The 21,730-nt window shown below is 33.3% G+C and overlaps 1 protein-coding gene across 5 annotated transcripts in view; it reads right to left on the minus strand.

The window, feature by feature from the left end:
- LOC106092907 (protein Malvolio) overlaps positions 1 to 21,730 on the minus strand; it is a 72,490-nt gene that overhangs the window by 19,955 nt on the left and 30,805 nt on the right. For all 5 annotated transcript variants that reach the window (XM_013260040.2, XM_013260187.2, XM_013259966.2 and 2 more), the window contains exons 6-10: positions 5,983 to 6,138; positions 3,995 to 4,153; positions 3,493 to 3,929; positions 3,301 to 3,416; positions 1,842 to 1,933 (exon numbers count right to left, since the gene is read on the minus strand). In XM_013260040.2, the coding sequence (XP_013115494.1) occupies positions 1,842 to 1,933; positions 3,301 to 3,416; positions 3,493 to 3,929; positions 3,995 to 4,153; positions 5,983 to 6,138 (960 nt within the window). The remainder of the gene's footprint in view (positions 1 to 1,841; positions 1,934 to 3,300; positions 3,417 to 3,492; positions 3,930 to 3,994; positions 4,154 to 5,982; positions 6,139 to 21,730) is intronic.

Genomic DNA, 21,730 nt, shown 5'->3' on the forward strand with positions numbered 1-21,730 from the left:
TGTCGAAGGCTCGCTAACTTTTGAAGGACTAAAGCGAGACGCTTGAAATTTTTTATAAGTATAGGTCGATTGGGATTGTAAATGGGTAATATCGGTACATGTTTGATATAGCTGCCATATAAACCGATCTTGGGCCTTGACTTCTTTAGCTTCTAGAGGGCGCAATTCTTTGGAAATTTTTGAAATATGACTTCCAACAACTGTGCCAAGTATGGTCTAAATCGGTTCATAGCCAGATATAGCTGCCATATAAACCGATCTCCCGATATGAACTATTTAGCTTCTAGAGGGCGCAGTTCTTATCCAACTTGGATGAAATTTTGCAAATGTCGTTTTGGTATGATTTCCAACAACTGTGGAAGGCATAGTCTAAATCGGTTCATAACCTGATATAGCTGCCATTTAAACCGATCTCCCAATTTTACTTCTTAATCCTCTAGAGAGCGCTATTCTTCTCCAATTTGGCTGTAATTACGGACCTGTCTTTTTAGTATGACTTCCAACAACTGTACCAAGTATGGTATAAATCGGTTCATAGCCAGATATAGCTGCCATTAAAACCGATCTCCCGATATGACGTATTTGGCTTCTAGAGGGCCCAGTTCTTATCTAACTTGGATGACATTTTGCAAATGTCGTTTTCGTATGGTTTCCAACAACTGTGCCAAGTATAGTTAAAATCGGTTCATAACCTGATATAGCTGCCATATAAACCGACCTCATTTGACATTCTCAGCCTCTGTAGGGCACAGTTATTACTCAATTTGCCAGAAATTTTGGAGGTGGTTTTTTTATATCAATTCTAACAGCCATGACAGGTACGGTCCACATCGGTCAATAACTTGATATAACTCATACATGTATATTTGAAAAAGTAATTCAAAGAACTTGACAAATGCGATCCATGGTGGAGGATATATAAGATTTTTTTTTCAGCATCATAGGCGGACTTGCCGACCAGTGACAGAAGAGAAAGAAACCCCATGAGAAATATGTATATGTCGACAACGAATCATAAGTTATAAGTAGAGTCCGGATTTTAATGCAAAATTTAAATTTCGACATCCTCTATTTTCTAAATGCAGTGGTATTTTGCAATAAAATTTCATTTTGTAAACATATAATGACTTCCGAACTTCGATTTTGCATGTATTTATGCAAAATACCACCGCATATCCCAAATAATTGATGGCGAAATTTCAATTTAGCATAAATATCCGGACTCTAGTAATAAGGTGTTCCGTCTCATAATTTATAAGGCCATGTTTGGGTTTGGTATCCCTATAAAACTAATAACACTTTGCAGAATAACCATAACGGACTCAGGATCATCTGTTAAAATAGCACGAAACAGACACGATAGTCTAGGTCATGATCGATGAAGGATTCCATAAAATCAATCAGCCATCAATTGGTACAGACTTTTAAAATATTTAAAAATCTGCTAAAATGCTTCTTTGGACTAAATATGATGATAACGAGTAGGATCATCTCTCGACGGGTAAACATGGATACCTGTGCGGATAATCCTCCGTTAATAATATGGACAAATCTGCAATAACGAAGGATATCGGTGTAGAGCTGTACTCTTATGAGCTATACGCCACCATTGTCATGAGAATGGGGAAGCTTCAACCAGAGAGACATTGAAAACACAGTATATGAAGACTTGCGATTTAGATTACAAGTGCAAAAAAGCAACTTGAAATCATTGATTTTTCCCTAGCCATCTAAGTTAATATTTACTTAAACAATACTTGAAGATGTATATAATGGAAACCCCCTTATTTAGTAGATAATGCTGAAAAAAGTTAAATTGACACATTTGCTGTAAAACTTACCCGGCTGTTTATGAAGCGTTTATTGCCCATACACGCTATCATATGTATCACAAGGTATAAGTTAAATAATAAATATAAAATGGAAAATATACCTGCAACAGAAAGTTAAAAATAAAAGTTAATAATCGTGTAATCAGCTCAATAAATAACACCATATTCAGTTCATTAAGTTATTTTTCACTGATGCAGTTGATAATATGGAGGAAAATCTTGCAATCAATGGAAATGTCGAAACATCTATTTTCAAGGGTACTAACGAAGTATGCTGTTTAAACTAACAACATTTTTAAGAATTGTTAAAAAAGCAGCTCATCTCTTATGGTGCTATTAAAAGACATGTGCTTAACGTACGTGCTGGCTTCTCTTAAGTACGCCAAATACGAATAGACCGCGCTCTAATCGGCATGTATTCTCATATTGTATTGTATTGTTATGAAGTGTACAACTTTCGGAGTTGCCACAGCTGAGAAAAAAATATGGGAATGCATATTGTGTAATATCAATCCCATGGCAGCCGGTTGTATGTACCGGATTGATGGGGTCTTTCATCGGCAAGGGTTGCTGCAAGAGGTTAGCATGTCCGCCTATGACGCTGAACGCCTGGGTTCGAATCCTGGCGAGACCATCAGAAAAAATTTTCAGCGGTGGTTTTCCTCTCCTTATGCTGGCAACATTTGAAAGGTACTATGCCATGTAAAACTTCTCTACAAGGAGGTGTCGCACTGCGGCACGCCGTTCTGACTCGGCTATATTAACAATACTTGTTAATATAGCCGAGCTTAAACTTAAATTGGACTGCACTCATTGATATGTGAAAAGTTTGCCCCTGTTCCTTAGTGGAATGTTCATGGGCAAAATTTGCATTTGACCCCATAAAGTATATATATTTGATCGTCATGTCCGTCCGTCAGTCTGTCGAAAGCACGCTAACTTTCGAAGGAGTAAAGCTAGCCGCTTGAAATTTTGCACAAATACTTTTTATTAGTGTAGGTTGGTTGGGATTGTTTTATGTTTTAATATAGCTGTTTACTATAGCTATATACGCAATTCTCGTCCGATTTAGCTGAAATTTTGTAGAACGGCTTCTCTCATGACCTCCCATATAAACCTCCCGATTTTGCTTCTTGAGCCCCTACAAGACGCAATTCTTATCCGAATGAACTGAAATATTACACAATGATTTCTACAATGTTCAGCACTCATTTATGGTCAGAATCGGACTATAACTTGATATAGCTCCAATAGCATAACAGTTCTTATTCAATATTCTTTGTTTGACTAAAAAGAGATACCGCGCATAGAACTCGACAAATGCGATCCATGGTGGAGGGTATATAAGATTCGGGCCGGCCGAACTTAGCACGCCCTTACTTGTTTCATTTAATTCAATTATCGTTCCTGGTTCCATTGATTGTGAAAATATTCCTTCCAAATTACATCACATCTTGTCTATACTCACAAACTACAGCTAAAACTCCTCCTTCAATACTTAAGGCTTCTACTTGAGTAATAACAAAATATAAATTAACAGCAATAACAAGTATTGTTAATAAAATCGAAACAATTTTATTGCCACTGTCAAAGAGAAAATGTAAAAAAATCCATTAAAAATACATCATTTCAAATGCATAGCTCATAACTAACTACTTACACTCCATTAACAAATTCACCCATTATCGCTGAACACGATGTAAAAGCAATGGTCGGAATGGCGGCAAAGGGCAATTGCAATGACATCACAGCATTTAGAATATCATTAAGATGGGTCAAATCTTCCATGCGGCTGTAGAAGGCCAAAAAGAATGTGGGTATAATGGCAATTAGACGGGTGAACAAGACCCGACGCCAGCGGGGCCATTGCAGATTGAGGAAACCTTCCATGGAGAATTGACCAGCATAGGTACCGGTCATTGTGGAACTTTGACCAGCAGCCAAGATGCCAACACCCCAAATGTACATGGCTGCAGCACCGAATGTGCATCCCAGAAAGAGGCCAGCTTTATAAAGATCAGCATCAATAATTTCGGTATTGTTGCCAAAGGAAATTTTGGCATCTTCGAACATAGTTTGATTTTCGCAAGATTGCAACTAGAAAGAATTAAAATATTTATTAAAAAAATTTAATTTATTTTTGTATATAAAACTACACTTACCACATCGGCATTAGTTTTACCAAACATGCCATGGGCAAATACAGCCACCACAAACAAATTGATAATGAAGGACACAAACAGGGCAACAGCAGCTTCAACAAAGAAATAAAAATTTGCCTCACGAACTTTAGATGGTTGGCGACGATCAATATCACGGGACTGGGAGAAGAGAATAGGTAAAATTACGTATAATATAAAAAGCCCAGGGGAACTAGAATAACTAACTAGAAAAATCACTCATATATGTTTCCTAGCAAATCGATATGTGAGTACCCCTACATAAAAATTTGATTTCTAAAGGTACATTCTAACTTTACGGAACAGAACATTAGTGACACTAGCCGAATGTAGAATAGCGTTCCAAGCGCCACTTGATCTTTCTATCGGGCTTTTGGTCGTGCCGGTTTGGGTATTCCACCGTGTTTGCCTTCAAAAGACTTCTTTGCTGGAGCTTCTTCATCCATTCCGACAACATAACCTAGCCAACGCAGCCGTTGTATTTTTGTTCGTTCTTTAGTGCTGCTCTTGGAGCACTACTCGTCTCCCCCGATATCAGCACCGCCACAATACCCTGTACCTTCTCCATCATATCGCGTAGACTCACACTATATAGGGCTCGGAGACACATCAAGCACCCATACGTGAAGATCGTCTAACCAGAGCAGTGCGCATCCAGTAGACCAATAATGCTATATGGTGTTGTGGTCTGGTGGAAGACGCTTCAATACCTCTGGACATCGTGGACAGAGTGGGACGGTCTCTCAAACACTCGATACATATTGAATATCAAATTTCTGATCTATTCCGATTTACTTTTCGTTTGAACCCTATGATACCATGGTCGGTAAAAAATGTCTGAATTAGGGGACGTTTTTGGGGGGTAGGACGGTCCCCCAAACCCTAGGTGTTCAAAGTGGATATCAGATGGTCCCGATGGACCCTTATGTCGGTTTTTGGGGGTTCTTTTGCGGTTGAACGCTACCAAGCACTTGGCGCCAAATTTGAATATCAGGTTTGTACTCGACCCCACATTTTCCTGAACGTGTCAGAAGTCAATTTAGAGGGTTTTGGGAGAGGTCAGTATTACTTTCGGTATCATAACGGGGCACATAGTGCTACGAGCTCACTACGAACGACAGGTTTCAATTTCTCTCAAATATTCTAATAAATCACCATTAGCATAGAAAGACCTTTGGGAGGTGGGCTAAGCACCCAAACACCTCTCAAAATCTTAAAAATTACGTTGTTTTCAACAAAATTTTTTAATTGTTACGCGCATCCCGGCACACGAAGAGGTATCGCTTAGCGGAAGACCGTTCAGACTCGGCTATGAAAAGAAAGCTCCTTATAATTGAGTTTTAAACTTGTCTCGAACATCACACATTGATAGAGAGAAGGTTCCTCCAAATTGGCAACCATAAAGTCCAAGTATCGAGTTTGCGTTCTTCTACTCAGCATATGTCAGATATCTGATGCGTTATAAATCTGTAACCTCTGTTCTTAAGCAGTTAAACTGGCCATAATAAGATCATGCTGGCTTATTGTTCTTTAGTCAGTTCCCATCACATTGCGGTACACACTCAGCCCCATCGTTAGGGCTTGGTTCGGAGTAATCCCTGACAATGTAACAATCCGACACCAATAGTTTCTAATTATTTGCTCTCCACATACTCAACAATACCATGGCAGCCGGTTGTACCTACCGGATTGCGCCGATGAAGTCCTTCATTGGCAGGGGCTGCCGCCCAGTGTAAAACACACTGCTACAACAACAACAGCAACTCTATATACTTTAACAAATTATCATCTTCACCTCTACAGGAGAGTCCGCTTGTACCGAAGGCATTAGTCTGTTGTTGTTTTCTTTGATGTCCTCAAATTTACTTACATGTATAGGCCCCATAAAAACCGGCCCAATGATTTGACTATTTTGCATAAGGCTTGCGTATCTATTTGCAAATATAAAACTAGCCCCTTTTTATTCTTACCTTAACCAAGGCCGAATGCAAGTATAAATTGTGTGGCATGATAACTGCACCCACAATGCCTACTGCCTGCAGCAAAACTTGTGAACCGCAATCCTTGCACCATGGTACGAACATACCCTCCAGCACCTCGCCTTGATTAGGAGCCGATACAATATACTGAAAAGGAATAAAAACTTAAATTAAAATAAGGGAATAAACTTTAAAAAATCAAATAAAATCAACAAAATTTTAAGTCAGTTAGAACACACTTTTGCACATTATTTCAAAAATCACGAAATTTTTTGGGGACGTATACAATAATGTGCAATAAAACGTGTGAGTGTGTGTCACCTATCGCTGTAAACCACGAAGCATTTATGCCTCTAACGTTCACAGAATTGCCCTAAAGCATATGAGTCTATGCTATATCTTTTTAGTACTTATCGCCGGTAGCATCCCCAGGTGATAACTGTACTTACGTACTATATAAAAGGTAAATATTTACGGCCTTATTCACAAAACTTAATGTATATTTGAAATAGGTTTATTTGACATATGGGCAGATCCCAGAAACAGTTTACCAACCACCAAATTTTCAAATAAATTTTTTTGTTAGAGTAAATATTTCATTTGTAAATCTAAAAAAATTGAATTTCGATGATATTGAATATAGAAATCATATCCAAATTCTATCCTAGTTTGGTAGGTTGAACACATTTTTTATGTGTTCATATGTGTTTTTGGGGAAGATGATGAGACTTTGGAGCATTTCCTTTGTCATTGCCCGGCTTTCGCGTCTAACAGATACCGGCACTTAGGTGGGGACACTATACCAGACATGAACCAACTTAGGGGAGTGGCATGGAAAACACTAAACGATTTTCTTTTTCGAGGTTATTTTTGTTTTTGTTGTATTGAGAGCGCAAAACAAGCCGATTACTGGCTTAAGTGTATGCCCATAGTGGCATGGGGCGGATTAATATATGCACCCTCTTTTCAACCTAACCTATGTGTTCATATATTACAGTACGGTTAACATGGATGCACCAAACCATTTAAGTATTTAAAAATAGTAAAAAAGAAAAATGAATAAGGACGAAGGAGGAGGAGGAAGAGCTATATCAAGTTATACTCCGATTCGGATGGGAGTTGTATCAAGTTATAGAGCGATTCGGACCATATTGGACACGTATGTTAAAGGCCATAGGATAAGCCGTTGTACAAAATTTGTGCCAAATGCGCTCTCTAGAGGCTCAAGAAGTAAAGATCCCAGATCGGTTTATATGATAGCTATATCAGGTTATGGACCGATTTGGAACATACTTCGCACAAATGTTGGAAGTGATTCCAAAACACCACCAAAATTACAGCGAAATCACATAAGAATTGCGCCTTCTAAAGGCTGAAGAAGTCAAGACCTAAGATCGGTTTATATGGCAGCCATGGGACCATTTCCCCCATTTACAATCCCAACTGACCTACACTAATAAGAAGTATTTGTGCAAAATTTCAAGCGGCTAGCTTTACTCCTTCAAAAGTAAGAATATATATACTTTATGGGGTCTAAACCCATATTTCGAGGTGTTACAAACAGAATGATCAAATTAGTATACCCCCATCCTATGGTGGAGCGTATAAAAATTAATAAGTTTATTATTTTAGAAACATATATAATATTAGACATGCAAAGTCAGGTCCATGCGTTGCAGCTTGTGTCACGAAAAATAAATTTTTTTATTCTTTGAGTGGATTTTTTACAAATCTTATATTATACGATATAACGCTTCTAGTGCTCCTTCATGTAGACAAAATACGAAAGTTTTACTATACACTGAAAAAAGTTATAGCAAAATATTATCTGTAGCGTGCGTCACGGTTTGACCTGTCACCAATATTTTAATTTTTAATAATTTTTTTTAAATAATTTTAATATTATGGATGAAGCTAATGGGGTGCTAAGAGGGGCTAAAATTTTATTTCGACTTTATTATAAAGCAAAACTGCCTTTTGATTTCACTTGCGCAAACATAAAGTGGATAGGCCCCATGAACTTCATTAAGGATGTCAAATTTGCCTATTGAAAATGTCATCAAATAGGAAAAAAAGTAAACAAAGAATGAATGTGAAAAGAGAACAACAATTAAAACAAGTAAAAGCGTGCTTAGTTCGGCCGGGCCGAATCTTATATACCCTCCACCATGGATCGCATTTGTCGAGTTCTTTTCCTGGCATGTCTTCTTAGGCAAAAAAAGGATAAAAAAAAGATTTGCTCTGCTATTCGAATAAGAATTGCGCCCTTTGGGGGATCAAGAAGTAAAATAGAGAGGTCGATTTATATGGGAACTGTATCAGACTATAGACCGATTCAGACCATAATAAACAGGTATGTTGATAGTCATGAGAGGATCCGTTGTACAAAATTTCAAGCAAATCGGATAATAATTGCAACCTCTTCAGGCTCAAGAAGTCAAAATCCCAGATCGGTTTATATGGGGTTATGAACCGATTTGAACTTTATTTGGCGCAGTTATTGAAAGTCATAACAAAATACGCCGTGCAAAATTTCTTCCAAATCGGATAGGAATTGCGCCCTCTAGAAGCTCAAGAAGTCAAGCCCCCAAATCGGTTTATATGACAGATATATCAGGTTATGGAGCAATTTGAACCATATTTGACACAGTTGTTGGATATCATATCGAAACACGTGGTGCAAAATTTCATTCCAATCGGATAAGATTGAGCCTCAAGAAGTCAAGACCCAAGATTGGTTTATATGGCAGCTATTCAAAACATGGACCGATGTGGCCCATTTACAATCCCAACCGACCTAAGAAGCATTTCTGCAAAATTTGAAGCGGCTGGCTTTACGCCTTCGAAAGTTGGCGTGCTTTCGACAGCCAGACGGACGGACATGGCTAGATCGACATAAAATGTCACGACGATCAAGAATATATATACTTTATGGGGTCTCAGACGAATATTTCGAGTAGTTACAAACTGAATGACGAAATTAGTATGCCACCATCCTATGGTGGAGGGTATAAAAATTGTATGTCGGCTTATCGCTTGACTTAACCTTATTCAGTGAATCCTGAGAGCTGCTATACGAGCCAATATCCGTTTTTGCTTTTAAAGACCATAAACTACTTATCAAAATATAAAATTCATATATAATTGAATACTAATTCATAAATTGGAGGCCACCGTAGCGCAGAGGTTAGCATGTCCGGCTATGACGCTGAACGCCAGGGTTCGAATCCTGGCGGGACCAAAATTTATGAGGTACTATGCCATGTAAAACTTCTCTCCAAAGAGGTGTCGCACTGCGGCACACTGTTCGGACTCGGATATAAAAAGGAGGACGCTTATCATTGAGCTTAAACTTGAATGGGACTGCACTCATTGATATGTGAGAAGTTTGCCCCTGTTCCTTAATGGAATGTTCGTGGGCAAAATTTGCAATTCATAAATTGATCTAATGCATAAAATCTCTCTAAAATGTTATTAATAAATGATAACACACATTAATCCGTTAAAATAAATACCTTATTCCCAGCGAAAATGTCGATTAAATTATTGCGAAATCGGACGGACTCTATTCTTCGCCAGAACACAAGAAAAAGTCAAACAACAACACACAATAATGACAACAGCATTAAAACAGAGTTCATTGATGCCTATTTCGTAAGCATTTAATTGAAGCGAAATTTATACTGACACAGCGACATGTCCCTACTATTTTACTCATAGTGCTTCTGAGCACTTTCTCCGAATGTGTTCGCATTTTCTTCGTCAACATTTTTTTAAATTGCATTGTTCAGGCGAAAAGTCGAAGTCTGTACTAGGTTTTAAGTTTTTAAAGGTTTGGGTTGTTAAGACACAAATTAAAAATTGTTGTTTGTTCATCTTTAAATCATAGAATGTCAGTTTTGAGGTTAACTGCCCAAAATTCTCTTGAAAATACCAACCTCGAAAGAAAATTTTATTTTTGAAGCGTGGGTCACACAACATTTTGACCTTTTTTTACAATATATGAGAACAATTTTTTTATTCAGTCGAAAGTATTTATAAATCCCTTAATTCATTAAAAGCAAATTAAACAAATTTCTTCACATCACAAAAAATCATAGATTTCAATCGAAAATTGCGTAAATATGTAGCGTTTGTCACGCAGGATTCACCCATATTTCCTTTATAGAACTGTCACAAAAATCCACTTTAAGGCTTCATAAAGTTTTGTGAATAAGGCCGTTAATATGTACTTCACATAAATACATTTTATTGCCGAAAATGGGTTTTTTTTTTAATAATTAAAATCTTTGCAAACATAGCAAAAGCTCTGTCATAAACTTCAGACATAATTTATGGCAATAAAATTTAAGCAAACATCATCATCTTCTTTAAAAGATGTCAGTTATAAATTTCCGCAAATGATACAAAATAAACGGACGACAAGTGCTGTAAATTGCAAGAAGAAAAAAACCAGAAACCTAAACAACACCACTCACTATGTACTCAATTATTTTATCGCTCGTGTTCTTCTCGGAAACAAAAAAAAAACGCAAAATCAAGTTGAAATAGTTCATATTTGAATAATGAATGGAGGTATGTCTGGTAGTTTTCTTTTTGCTAGAAGAATGACATATTTAAAAAACAAAACCACATTTTGTCTTAAACAAGTTAGGCCTTGAAGGATATTTTTTTTTTCAATATTTTTTTTTACATTAAGCAATTTTGATTTATGACACTCTTCCGCTAAAGACCAAACACTCATATTCTCACATGAAGATAAGAAATGTGATGATTTTAAATTTCTTTAGAGGAAAAGTAAATTAAGAATAACAGTTAAGGTCGTTATGACGCCTCTGATATCATAGTAAGCAACTACTATGGTATGGTATTTTATAATCCACACAGACGTATGCCCGTCACTAGAAGTGTAAACCCAGATAACAACGTTCTGCTCATATTGTTGGACAAGCGTAGGTGAATAATCAAGAGTAAACCAATGCACTGCAGTATTCTATACCAATTTGTTTCTATGATATACAGGTTTGTTCCTTAAATAAATCAACGAAATTGCAAATATGTAATAAGTGTTGCACTTTCTTATCATCTTAGAAAAGTATGTGATGAGCACTGGAAACAATAGTCATCTAACAAACACAAGACATTGCGAAATTCTTAATGCAAATTGTGACACCAAGTTTCAAGAAATCTTTTTGGACTGATTCTGAGGAGAGAGATTCTGTATTATTTTACGTAAGAAGTTTGAGGGCATAGGAAACTCAGACATGGGTTAAAAATACGTTTGAACGTAGAGGGAGTTACAACTAAAATGCAAAATCCCACATGAATTCCATGTGTTGTTTGTATAAAGGGAAGACATAAACACATTGATTGTTTTTATTTATGTCAAACATATACAAGGATTCCTAAACACTTAATACGTGATAATGCAAACATGATTATCATATTTAAGCAAGATGAAATGAATATTAAACATATATATAATGATCATGTCTTGGGTGACATGACATTTAAAGATTTTTTAAAGCTTTGTAGTGAATGTTGGAAAGATAAATATGGATTTCTTATTGTGAGCAAGGATGATCCCATTGATAAAGGTCGATATCGCAAAGGATTCAATTGTTTTATTCAGTTATAATATAAATCAGATTGATAACAGATATAATGTAGATTATAAACAGAATAGAGAGCAGATTGGTGACAGAAAGAAAGCAGATCGGTAGCAGATATAAAGCAGATCGGTAGCTGATATAAAGCAGATCGGTAGCAGATGTAAAGCAGATCGGAAGCAGATGGATACATAACCAAAAAAAATAAAAAATAAATTATCCAATCATGAAGAGACACAATTTGTTGAAGGAAATTGTAAAAACACGAGCAGTATTGAAAGAAAAGTTAAAAAACATTAAACTTAATCAAATAGATAGGGATAATCTATTAGAAGATACATTTCAACCAATAACCAAACCTTTGAAGGATATTATAGGAAAACTAGATGAGAACAAAAAAGAAAGTAATCAGTATTCTAATAAATATAATGATAAAAATATTTATGATTATAATAAACAATATGAAGACGATGGAAAACTTGATAAAAACAATAAGGATGATGATGATGATGATGATAGCTTTATATCAGACATTTATAATGATGATGATGACTATATGTCTAGCAATGGACTTCAAATGAGAGATATTACCTCAAGTAATGATAATGAAAGATATAATAATCAACATTCATCAACAATATTTCCGAATATAGTAAATTCTACACATAAAGAAGATAATTCAGAAATAGAACAGATGGATATAGAGAAATTTTCACAAAAACGAAAATTTTCATCAGATGAAAATAACACTAATAAAAGGATAAGAAAAAATTATAATATTCCAGTTGATTTAAAGAGAAAAGATTATACACTAGAAAAATGTGGAGTGAATCGGAATGAGCTTAGAGAAAAATTAAAACGATCTAATGATAACAATCTCAGTTTATTTGACGATAACGATAATAAGCGGATGAAAAAATCACATCTATTTTCAAAACGAAAATGTGAATTTCAGTTAAATACTAATAAAAAACGTATAAAATTAACTAACAACAAAATCATAAATATAAATAAACGAAAAAGACCCTCACAATTAAATACTGATAGAAAACGTTTAAAATTGATTAATAACAACCAATTAAACTTGAATAAACGGAAAGGTGTTTCACAATTAAATCTTGATAGAAAACGTATAAAATTGAATAATGATATCTCATCAAAATTGAATAAACGAAAAGCTGTTACGCAATTAAATATTGATAGAAAGCGAATAAAATTGAGTAGTGATAATCTATCAGACATAAATGTAGCATCTTCATTACCCAACGTTCTACAAACACTTATCGATAATAGACAATTAGATAAAGTTTATGGATTTCATATAGATACAAATGGAAATATGTATTTTGGAAAAAATCAATTAAAATTTAATGGATGTAACTCTATTCAAATTGGGGAATCTATTTGGAAAATGTCTCCCGGACTATTTCAACTCATGTTTCACATTAAACCTCAACATTATACAAAGAAGGATTTAAATCAATATAAGGATATTTTGATGAAAACAAATGCTCATAAAAGAAATTATTCACCAGGAGAACAAATTAAGGGAACTCAAGCTTATAAATATCAATTTATAATAAAACGGTTATTTGATGTGAATTCAAATAGGATATCCAAAGGTAATGGATTGAGTTTGAAATCATTAGACAATCACAAACCAAATTATATATATTGGGATGACCCTAACGAATTGGTTGACAGATTAAGATTGCTCCTTTCATCTGAAGGTGTTGGTCACAACAATCACAAAAACGAAATTATTTCAATTGTTGAAGAATTGCGAGAAGCACATATTATTAAATAAAAAAATCAAAAATGTATACAATCAATAAATTTGGAGAGAGCGGAAGTAAAAACCAAGTCAACAATGCAATGCTAAAATTGAGTTTAGGTAGATCACTTGGAATTACTATTCACAACAATGCTTTAAACTTTCATGGGAAGAAAATAACTAATTTAAGTGCTCCCTCTGATCCTGATGATGCTGTAACAAAAATATTTTTGAAAAAAAAAATAGATAAAATCGAAAATAAAATCAAAAATCAGCAAGATGAAATACTTAGAAGATTCGAAGAATTACAGAACAAACTAAAAGAAGACATACATATAGAAAAAATGAAAGAATATATTTTCAAATGGGTTGAAGTGGAAAAAATTGTTCTAGAAAATAAAAAACATATTGAAGCTATAAACAGTGATTTAACTAAACTAAAAAGTGTGATTGATCAATTTAACAACAACTTGAGTACCAATTTGAATATTTTGAAAAATCATAATATTGAAGATACGAAAAAAATTATTGAAGATACTTTAAAAATAATAAATATCCGATTTGATTCCATCGAAGATTTTCTTTTTCAAAGTATTGGATATACTAGAAAAAATAAATATTTTAATTAAATATTTAAAATCAAAAATAAGATATAGTAGAGGGTATATAACATCAAAACAAAACAATTTTTACTTCAATCGACAACATCAATATGGAGCTTAACCAGGATAAGAGAGAAATTGTTAATGAACTACACAAGCAAGCACGAAAAAATTTTGGAAGGAGACGAGTGGTTATGAAGGGTATCGATGATTTGTGGCAAGCGGATCTTGTTGAAATGGGTAGTTATGTGAACTTTAACAGCGGATATCGATATCTTTTAACCGTTATAGATACATTCTCGAAAAAAGCTTGGGTTGAAGCAATAAAAAATAAAACAGCTCAAAGTGTAGTAAAGGCTATGCAGAAAGTTTTCAATCAAAGTAGTCGAAAACCCAAAAATTTACAAACTGATGATGGAAAGGAGTTTTTTAATAACAATTTTTCTCAACTTATGCAAACAAATCATATAAATCATTATTCAACATACAGCACTCTAAAAGCATCAATCATAGAACGATTTAATAGAACACTGAAAGGAAAAATGTGGAAAGAGTTTAGTTTTCGTGGAAATTATAAATGGATTGATATATATAAAAACCTAGTTAATATATATAATAACACATTTCATCGAACTATAAAAATGTCGCCGAATGATGTGAATTCCTTAAATGAGAAATCACTTTTAGATTCAGTCTACAACAACCTCAAGGTATTTAAAAGACCAAAGTTTAAAATCAATGATAATGTGCGAATAAGTAAATATAAACAACATTTTGAAAAAGGATATACACCAAATTGGACTACCGAAATATTTACAGTTAAATCTATTAAAAATACAAATCCTAATACATATATACTTAAGGACTATCAAGGAAGGGATATAGAAGGTGGTTTTTATGAATATGAGCTATCAAAAACCAAATTTCCACACACATATTTAGTGGAAAAAGTGATTAGAAGGAGAGGAAATAGACTTTATGTAAAATGGTTAGGATTTTCTTCAGAGCATAACTCTTGGATAAATGCTAATAATATTTCACAATAAAAGAATAATCAATTACATAAAACATTTATTCTAACGTCAACCGTAGAGATGTCGATAACATTAACCTTAAATGATGAAAAATCAGTACTTGTCGCCAACTACTTTCCACCAATAATTTTGAAACAAAGCTATGTTTGTGGTTTAATAAGTTTTGATACATATCACTCAATACCAAATGTTGATGAAGAGAACAATAAATTTCATATAGGTGGACATGAAATAACTATTCCTCTTGGATCATATGAATTTTCGAATATAACTGAGTTAATAACGGATGAATATCACAAGCTTAATAAAAAAAATGGAAATCTTATTATGAAAGCAAATTATAATACACTTCAAACATATCTAAAGAGTACGCTTGATCCAATTTATTTTGATAAAGAAAACACTATTGGTTCATTATTAGGTTTTAGTAAAAGAGTACTTGAATCGAATGTTGATCACTATTCTGATAAAGTGATAGAAATTACAAAAGTAAACACTATAGTTATTGAGTGTAATATTGTAACAGGATCCTATATAAACAACAAGTCAGCGCACACTCTTCATCAGTTTTCACTCGTCGTTAGCCCAGGATATAAAATCACAGAAAATCCCACTAACGTTATATATCTACCTGTTAATACAAACACAATAAATACCATTGTTCTGAAAGTTGTTGATCAATCTGGAAAATTGATAAACTTTCGTGGGGAAAAAATTTCAATTAGATTACACTTGAAACCATCTAAAGAATGATAATATTTAACAAAAAGGAGGTAGTTGCGGATATAAAAATCACTCAACCATCTACTTTGAAGGGATACACAACTAAAATATTACATCACCACAACAGGAAACATAAAGGATTAAAAAGGAAAAAGAGAAATATTTTAAGTAAAACTAACCAAGAGTTCCTGGAAAGCTTGGGTTTCACACTAAAATAATAAAGGGTTGAGTTTAAAAATGAGTAACATTATTAATGTTTTACAAAAACCACAATTTGATAATGCTATAATAAGAAAGGAGTATCACAGCTATATATCATATTTACAATCATTTCAAAATAATGACGAAATTAGGATTTCCATTCAAAACCAAGACCTGTATGTCGTTCCTGGTGAGAGTTTTTTATACATTGAAGGTTTTGCAACAAAAGCGGACTCTACAGTATCAGCATCGATAAAGTTATTAAACAATTGCATAGCACACTTATTTGATGAGATAAGATATGAACTTAATGGTATAGAAATTGATCGTACACGTCATTTGGGTATAGCAACAGAAATAAAAAATTATGTATCATTAAATGAAAGTGAAAGTCGAAATCTAGTCAACGCAGGATGGGCTCCATCTAATACAGATGATCTTACTCTTGTGAGTGGATATTTTAATTTTTGTGTTCCACTAAAAATGCTTCTTGGATTTGCTGAAGATTTTGATAAAATTATAGTTAATGCTAAACATGAATTAATTTTATTGCGATCAAAAGATGATACGAATGTATTGAAATCTATCATTTCCAGTGAAACCTGTAAACTATCAATTTTAAATATTACATGGAAAGTTCCACATATTCAACTTGCTGATGTATACAAGCTGCAAATGCTTAAAGTAATTAATAACCGTCAACCACTAAATATATCATTTAGAACATGGGATATGTATTATTATCCTGCAGTTCCATCGAATACAAAAGTTTTATGGAATGTTAAGCTTGCAAATGAAAATGAGCGACCACGTTTTCTTCTTTTAGGATTCAAAAGTAGTGAAAAAAAATTTATTCACTGTGATATAACAAACATTAAGGTTCATTTGAATTCTGATACATATCCATATGATGATCTTAACCTCAAGTTTGATAGGAACCGTTTCGCCCTACTTTATGATATGTATATAAAATTTCAACAAAGCTACTATACACGTGAACCGCAACCTCTATTAACGCGTGAAAAATTCAAGAGTGAAGCACCGATTATTGTTCTTGATGTAACACATCAAAATGAAACAGTAAAAACTGGCCCCATCGATATACGAATTGAATTGGAAACATCTAAAAATATATCACCGAACACATCTCTATACTGTTTAATTATTCATGATAAAATGTTTGAATATATACCTCTAACAAATGAAGTAAGAAAATTATTGTAAAAGTAACTATATGTATAAAATAAAAAAAGCAAAAAACAAACACAAACAAAATGATTTTTTTTTTATTAATAATGTAATATTAATATATAGGTGAGTTGTTTAAATGTAAAGAAGGAGGGGTAGAATTATTGTTTAAATATAAAGAGGGAGAGGGAGAATTAATGTCGAGAAGAGAAAGAGAATTTTTATTTCGTGATTTTTATTTCGTGATTGCTTTACATTTATAGAATATATAAGGTTGGGTATTTATACTACATTAATTAGTATCTCTCCAACACACCTCCAATAGTGTAGATATAAGAAAATAATAAATTAACATTATGAAATTATATTGGGTATTACTTTGTTTTGTTATACTTCATGTAACAATTCATAATTCATTATCATTGCCAGTTATATTTGATTCCACAACTGATTCAGCGTTATCCATTACATCTGATCCTACAATCGACTTAAATTCAAAAACCGTTGAATTTAATTTAACACTACCAAACAAAGATATTCTTAAAGTAAATATTTCATTTGTTATGATGAAAGAAAGTGAAATATTAGAAAACAGAGATGATTTTTATATAAAAAATGAAACAGATGATACAGACTTATCAACTAGCACCACTACAATAATTCCTATAGAAAGTGAAGAAAGTGAAGAAAGTGAAGAAAAATATTTTACTGTCGATGAAGCTATAGAAGCATTTCGCAAAAGGTTAATTACAAAAGAAGCAGATATTGGTGGTATACTGGATGCTGCAGAACCTTTTTATCGTCATTTTAATTTACAATATGAAGATTTAAATATACCAATCCGTTGTACATATGATAGTAACTACATGTTACGTCAACTAAAAATAAGTTGTTTTGAATATCGTGAAATTGAACAAGAACGAATTTTAAGTAATGGTGAAATTGAGAAAGTTCGAGTTCAAGATCTAAAAAAACATTTAGAAAATATTGTAATAACTGATATTGAGAACTATACTCAAACATATAAAATGGAAATAAGTTAGAAAACAGCAATTAGTTCTCTTACATACATTGAATTGAATAGTAGTATGTATTTAAATAAATTAATATACGTTGTTGTTTTAATTATCATATATAGAATATATCCTAGTATTCAACAACAACAACAACAATACTATCCAATACCTTACAATAGATGTAATCAAAATCATCAATGTGATAGATATAATACCAATCAAAATGCTATTTTTGATGGTGACACTAGTAAACGTATAGAATTTCGAATAAAACTATCAAATAATACAGGAGCAAGAGTATATTTATCAATTCAATTATTAAATAATGCAACAATCGATGAGTCACTAACAACAACAACAACACCAAGAAATAGCCAAACGGATAGACCTAAAATTTTTACTATTGATGAAGCCATTGAAGTATTTAGAAAAGACTTAATAGAAAAGGAAACTAATATTGGTGGGATCATTCAAAGTTCTACAGTATTCTACCGTCATTTCAACTTAAAATATGAAAATGTAGAAATTAGACTCATATGTAGCTATTACAGTAACTACACATACCGCAAACTCAACATTTATTGTTTTGAGTATAACGCTAATAAATTTGAGTATAATTACAAATATAATCAAAGTACGAGTGAATTTAACCCATTATTTGAAAGGGAAGAAAATGATATAAATATCAGGACGCTTGATGTTAATGATTATTTGCAAACGTTACACATGAGTATACAGTAGTTCTCACCGGAATAAGAAAAAAAAGCAATATGATTAAAGAAATATATAATTTTTTAAAAACATTTACCAATATCGTTTCCGAAGAAGATAAAAATAAATTAATTAATATAAAATCTCATCTGGAATTTGTGGATAGTTTAAAATATAAAGAAAGTAAATTTGGTAACCACTATGACTGCTGTGTTTGGTCAAATGATAACGCACAATGTGGTCCAGATACATGTAATTGTAGATTCTATGATATAGATAAAATAAAGGGAGAAGCAGCTGCTGCGAAAATAATTAAAAATTATAAAAATATTTACAATACAGTTAAAAACAATCATTGTAATTTTAACGACCGATGAGTAAAAATGTCTAAAAACAATTTCATAATTATAGATGTTCAAGGTTTTTTCTTAGATAATAAATTTATTGCGAAGGAAATTTGTATTTTTGAACATAATCAGACAATTAAAAAGTTTATTATATACCCCCCTTGCAAATTTTCTTCCCTATCATTAAAGGAAAAGATTACAAATAACTGGCTTACGAAACATTTTCATGGGTTGAGGTGGAATGACGGTAACATCATTTTTAAAGAATTTAACGATTATTTAAATAAATTTATAAAAAAACAAGAAAATCTAACAATATTTGTGAAAGGATGTGAAAAACAAAAATGGATAAGACAATTAATAGAAGAAGATATAAATATAATAAATTTAGATGATGCTAACTGTTCAAACATATGTAATCTTTATAAAAATAATTTGCATATGAAAATTTGTAGTTATCATAAACAACACCCTAATTATAGATGTGCTGAAAAAAATGTTATTTTATTAAGCCAATTTATTAATGTTTTTTTAAAATAAAGCAAATAAAATAAAAAACATATCGTTTTTTTTCTTTATTTAGGATATATATGGCTATGTAATGTAAGTATACATTAGTTCCTTTTTCCATTTTGTTGGGGTAACTTCTCAAAGAAAATGATATTATCAACGAATATAAAATATCTATTAAAAGAATACAACTCCTACATTGATAAGGAACATAAACAATTTTTTGAAGAGATGATTGAAGAATTAAGGATATATAAAAATGTATATACTTCATTTATACAAACAACACATGGAATTCATACATGGGACTGCAAGCTGAACTCGATAGAAAATATAAATATTTGTAGTTGTATAATTAAATATAATCGTTACACCCTATTACAAAAACTCTACAATTTATACTATCACATTCTTTGCAATAAAAGTGTAATCAATTCTTAAATTCAACTTGAATTTTTTTAATTTCCTTTATCGCAATTGGGTTTTAGAAATATGTGTGGTATAGCATATATTAATAAATATATGTTAACCACCCTGTTCGCCCCTCTTCCTTAATGGAATGTTCATGGGTACATTCACATTATCGCATTGTATTTGCATACGTTAACCACTATACCACCCTAGTACAGAAAACTTTTCAATTTATGTTATAGCAACACTTTTGAGTTTGAGCTTTGTTATTTTCTTCACCACAATGATTGAAATTTAAAATTATGATAAAGCATACCAGGCATTTGTGGAATTATATAAACGTGAAACCAATTATTAACTTCAACTTGAATTTTTTTTAATTTCCTTTACCGCAATTGCGTTTAGTAATATGTGTGGTATAGCAAATATTTATAAATATAAGTCAGTCAATAAATCATTCTAGAACAGAAAACTTTTCAATTTTTATTATCACAACACTTTTGAGTTTGAGCTTTGTAATTTTAAATTATGAGAAAGCATAGCAGGTATTATATGTTAACCACTGAAAACATGTTGACATAACACCCTAGTTCTAATTTTAAACTACCCTCACCACAACTCTGGGCGATGAGTCATCATCGAAATCTGCCACTGCGCCCTGCGATCTGCGATCTGCGCCCTGCGATCTGCGCCCTGCGATCTGCGCCCTGCGATCTGCACCACTATGTCCGTCCACACATTTCAACCGGCGGTCGCCACCTGCGCTACGATCAGCTGCGGTTGCGGTCACGTGCGCTTTCAATCCCATGCGCTTGCGGTCACGTGCGGTGCGGGTGCGGTGCGGGTGGGGTGCGGGTGGGGTGCAGGGGGGTGCGGTGCGGTAGGGTGGGGTGCGGTGGGGTGGGGTGCGGTTGCGGTTGCGGTTATCACCTCATCATTGCGGTTGCGGTTGCGGTTGCGGTTATGACGTCATCATTGCGGTTGCGGTTGCGGTTGCGGTTGCGGTTGCGGTTATGACGTCATCAATGCTCGATGCTCGGTTTCAGAATCCTCCTATTTATACTACTAACGTTCACAGAATTGCCCTAAAGCATATGAGTCTATGCTATATCTTTTTAGTACTTATCGCCGGTAGCATCCCCAGGTGATAACTGTACTTACGTACTATATAAAAGGTAAATATTTACGGCCTTATTCACAATACTTAATGTATATTTGAAATAGGTTTATTTGACATATGGGCAGATCCTAGAAACAGTTTACCAACCACCAAATTTTCAAATAAATTTTTTTGTTAGAGTAAATATTACATTTGTAAATCTAAAAAAATTGAATTTCGATGATATTGAATATAGAAATCATATCCAAATTCTACCCTAGTTTGGTAGGTTGAACACATTTTTTATGTGTTCATATGTGTTTTTGGGGAAGATGATGAGACTTTGGAGCATTTTCTTTGTCATTGCCCGGCTTTCGCGTCTAACAGATACCGGCACTTAGGTGGGGACACTATACCAGACATGAACCAACTTAGGGGAGTGGCATGGAAAACACTAAACGATTTTCTTTTTCGAGGTTATTTTTGTTTTTGTTGTATTGAGAGCGCAAAACAA

Source organism: Stomoxys calcitrans, chromosome 2 (assembly GCF_963082655.1).
Source record: "Stomoxys calcitrans chromosome 2, idStoCalc2.1, whole genome shotgun sequence".
NCBI classification, from domain to species: Eukaryota; Metazoa; Arthropoda; class Insecta; order Diptera; family Muscidae; genus Stomoxys; species Stomoxys calcitrans.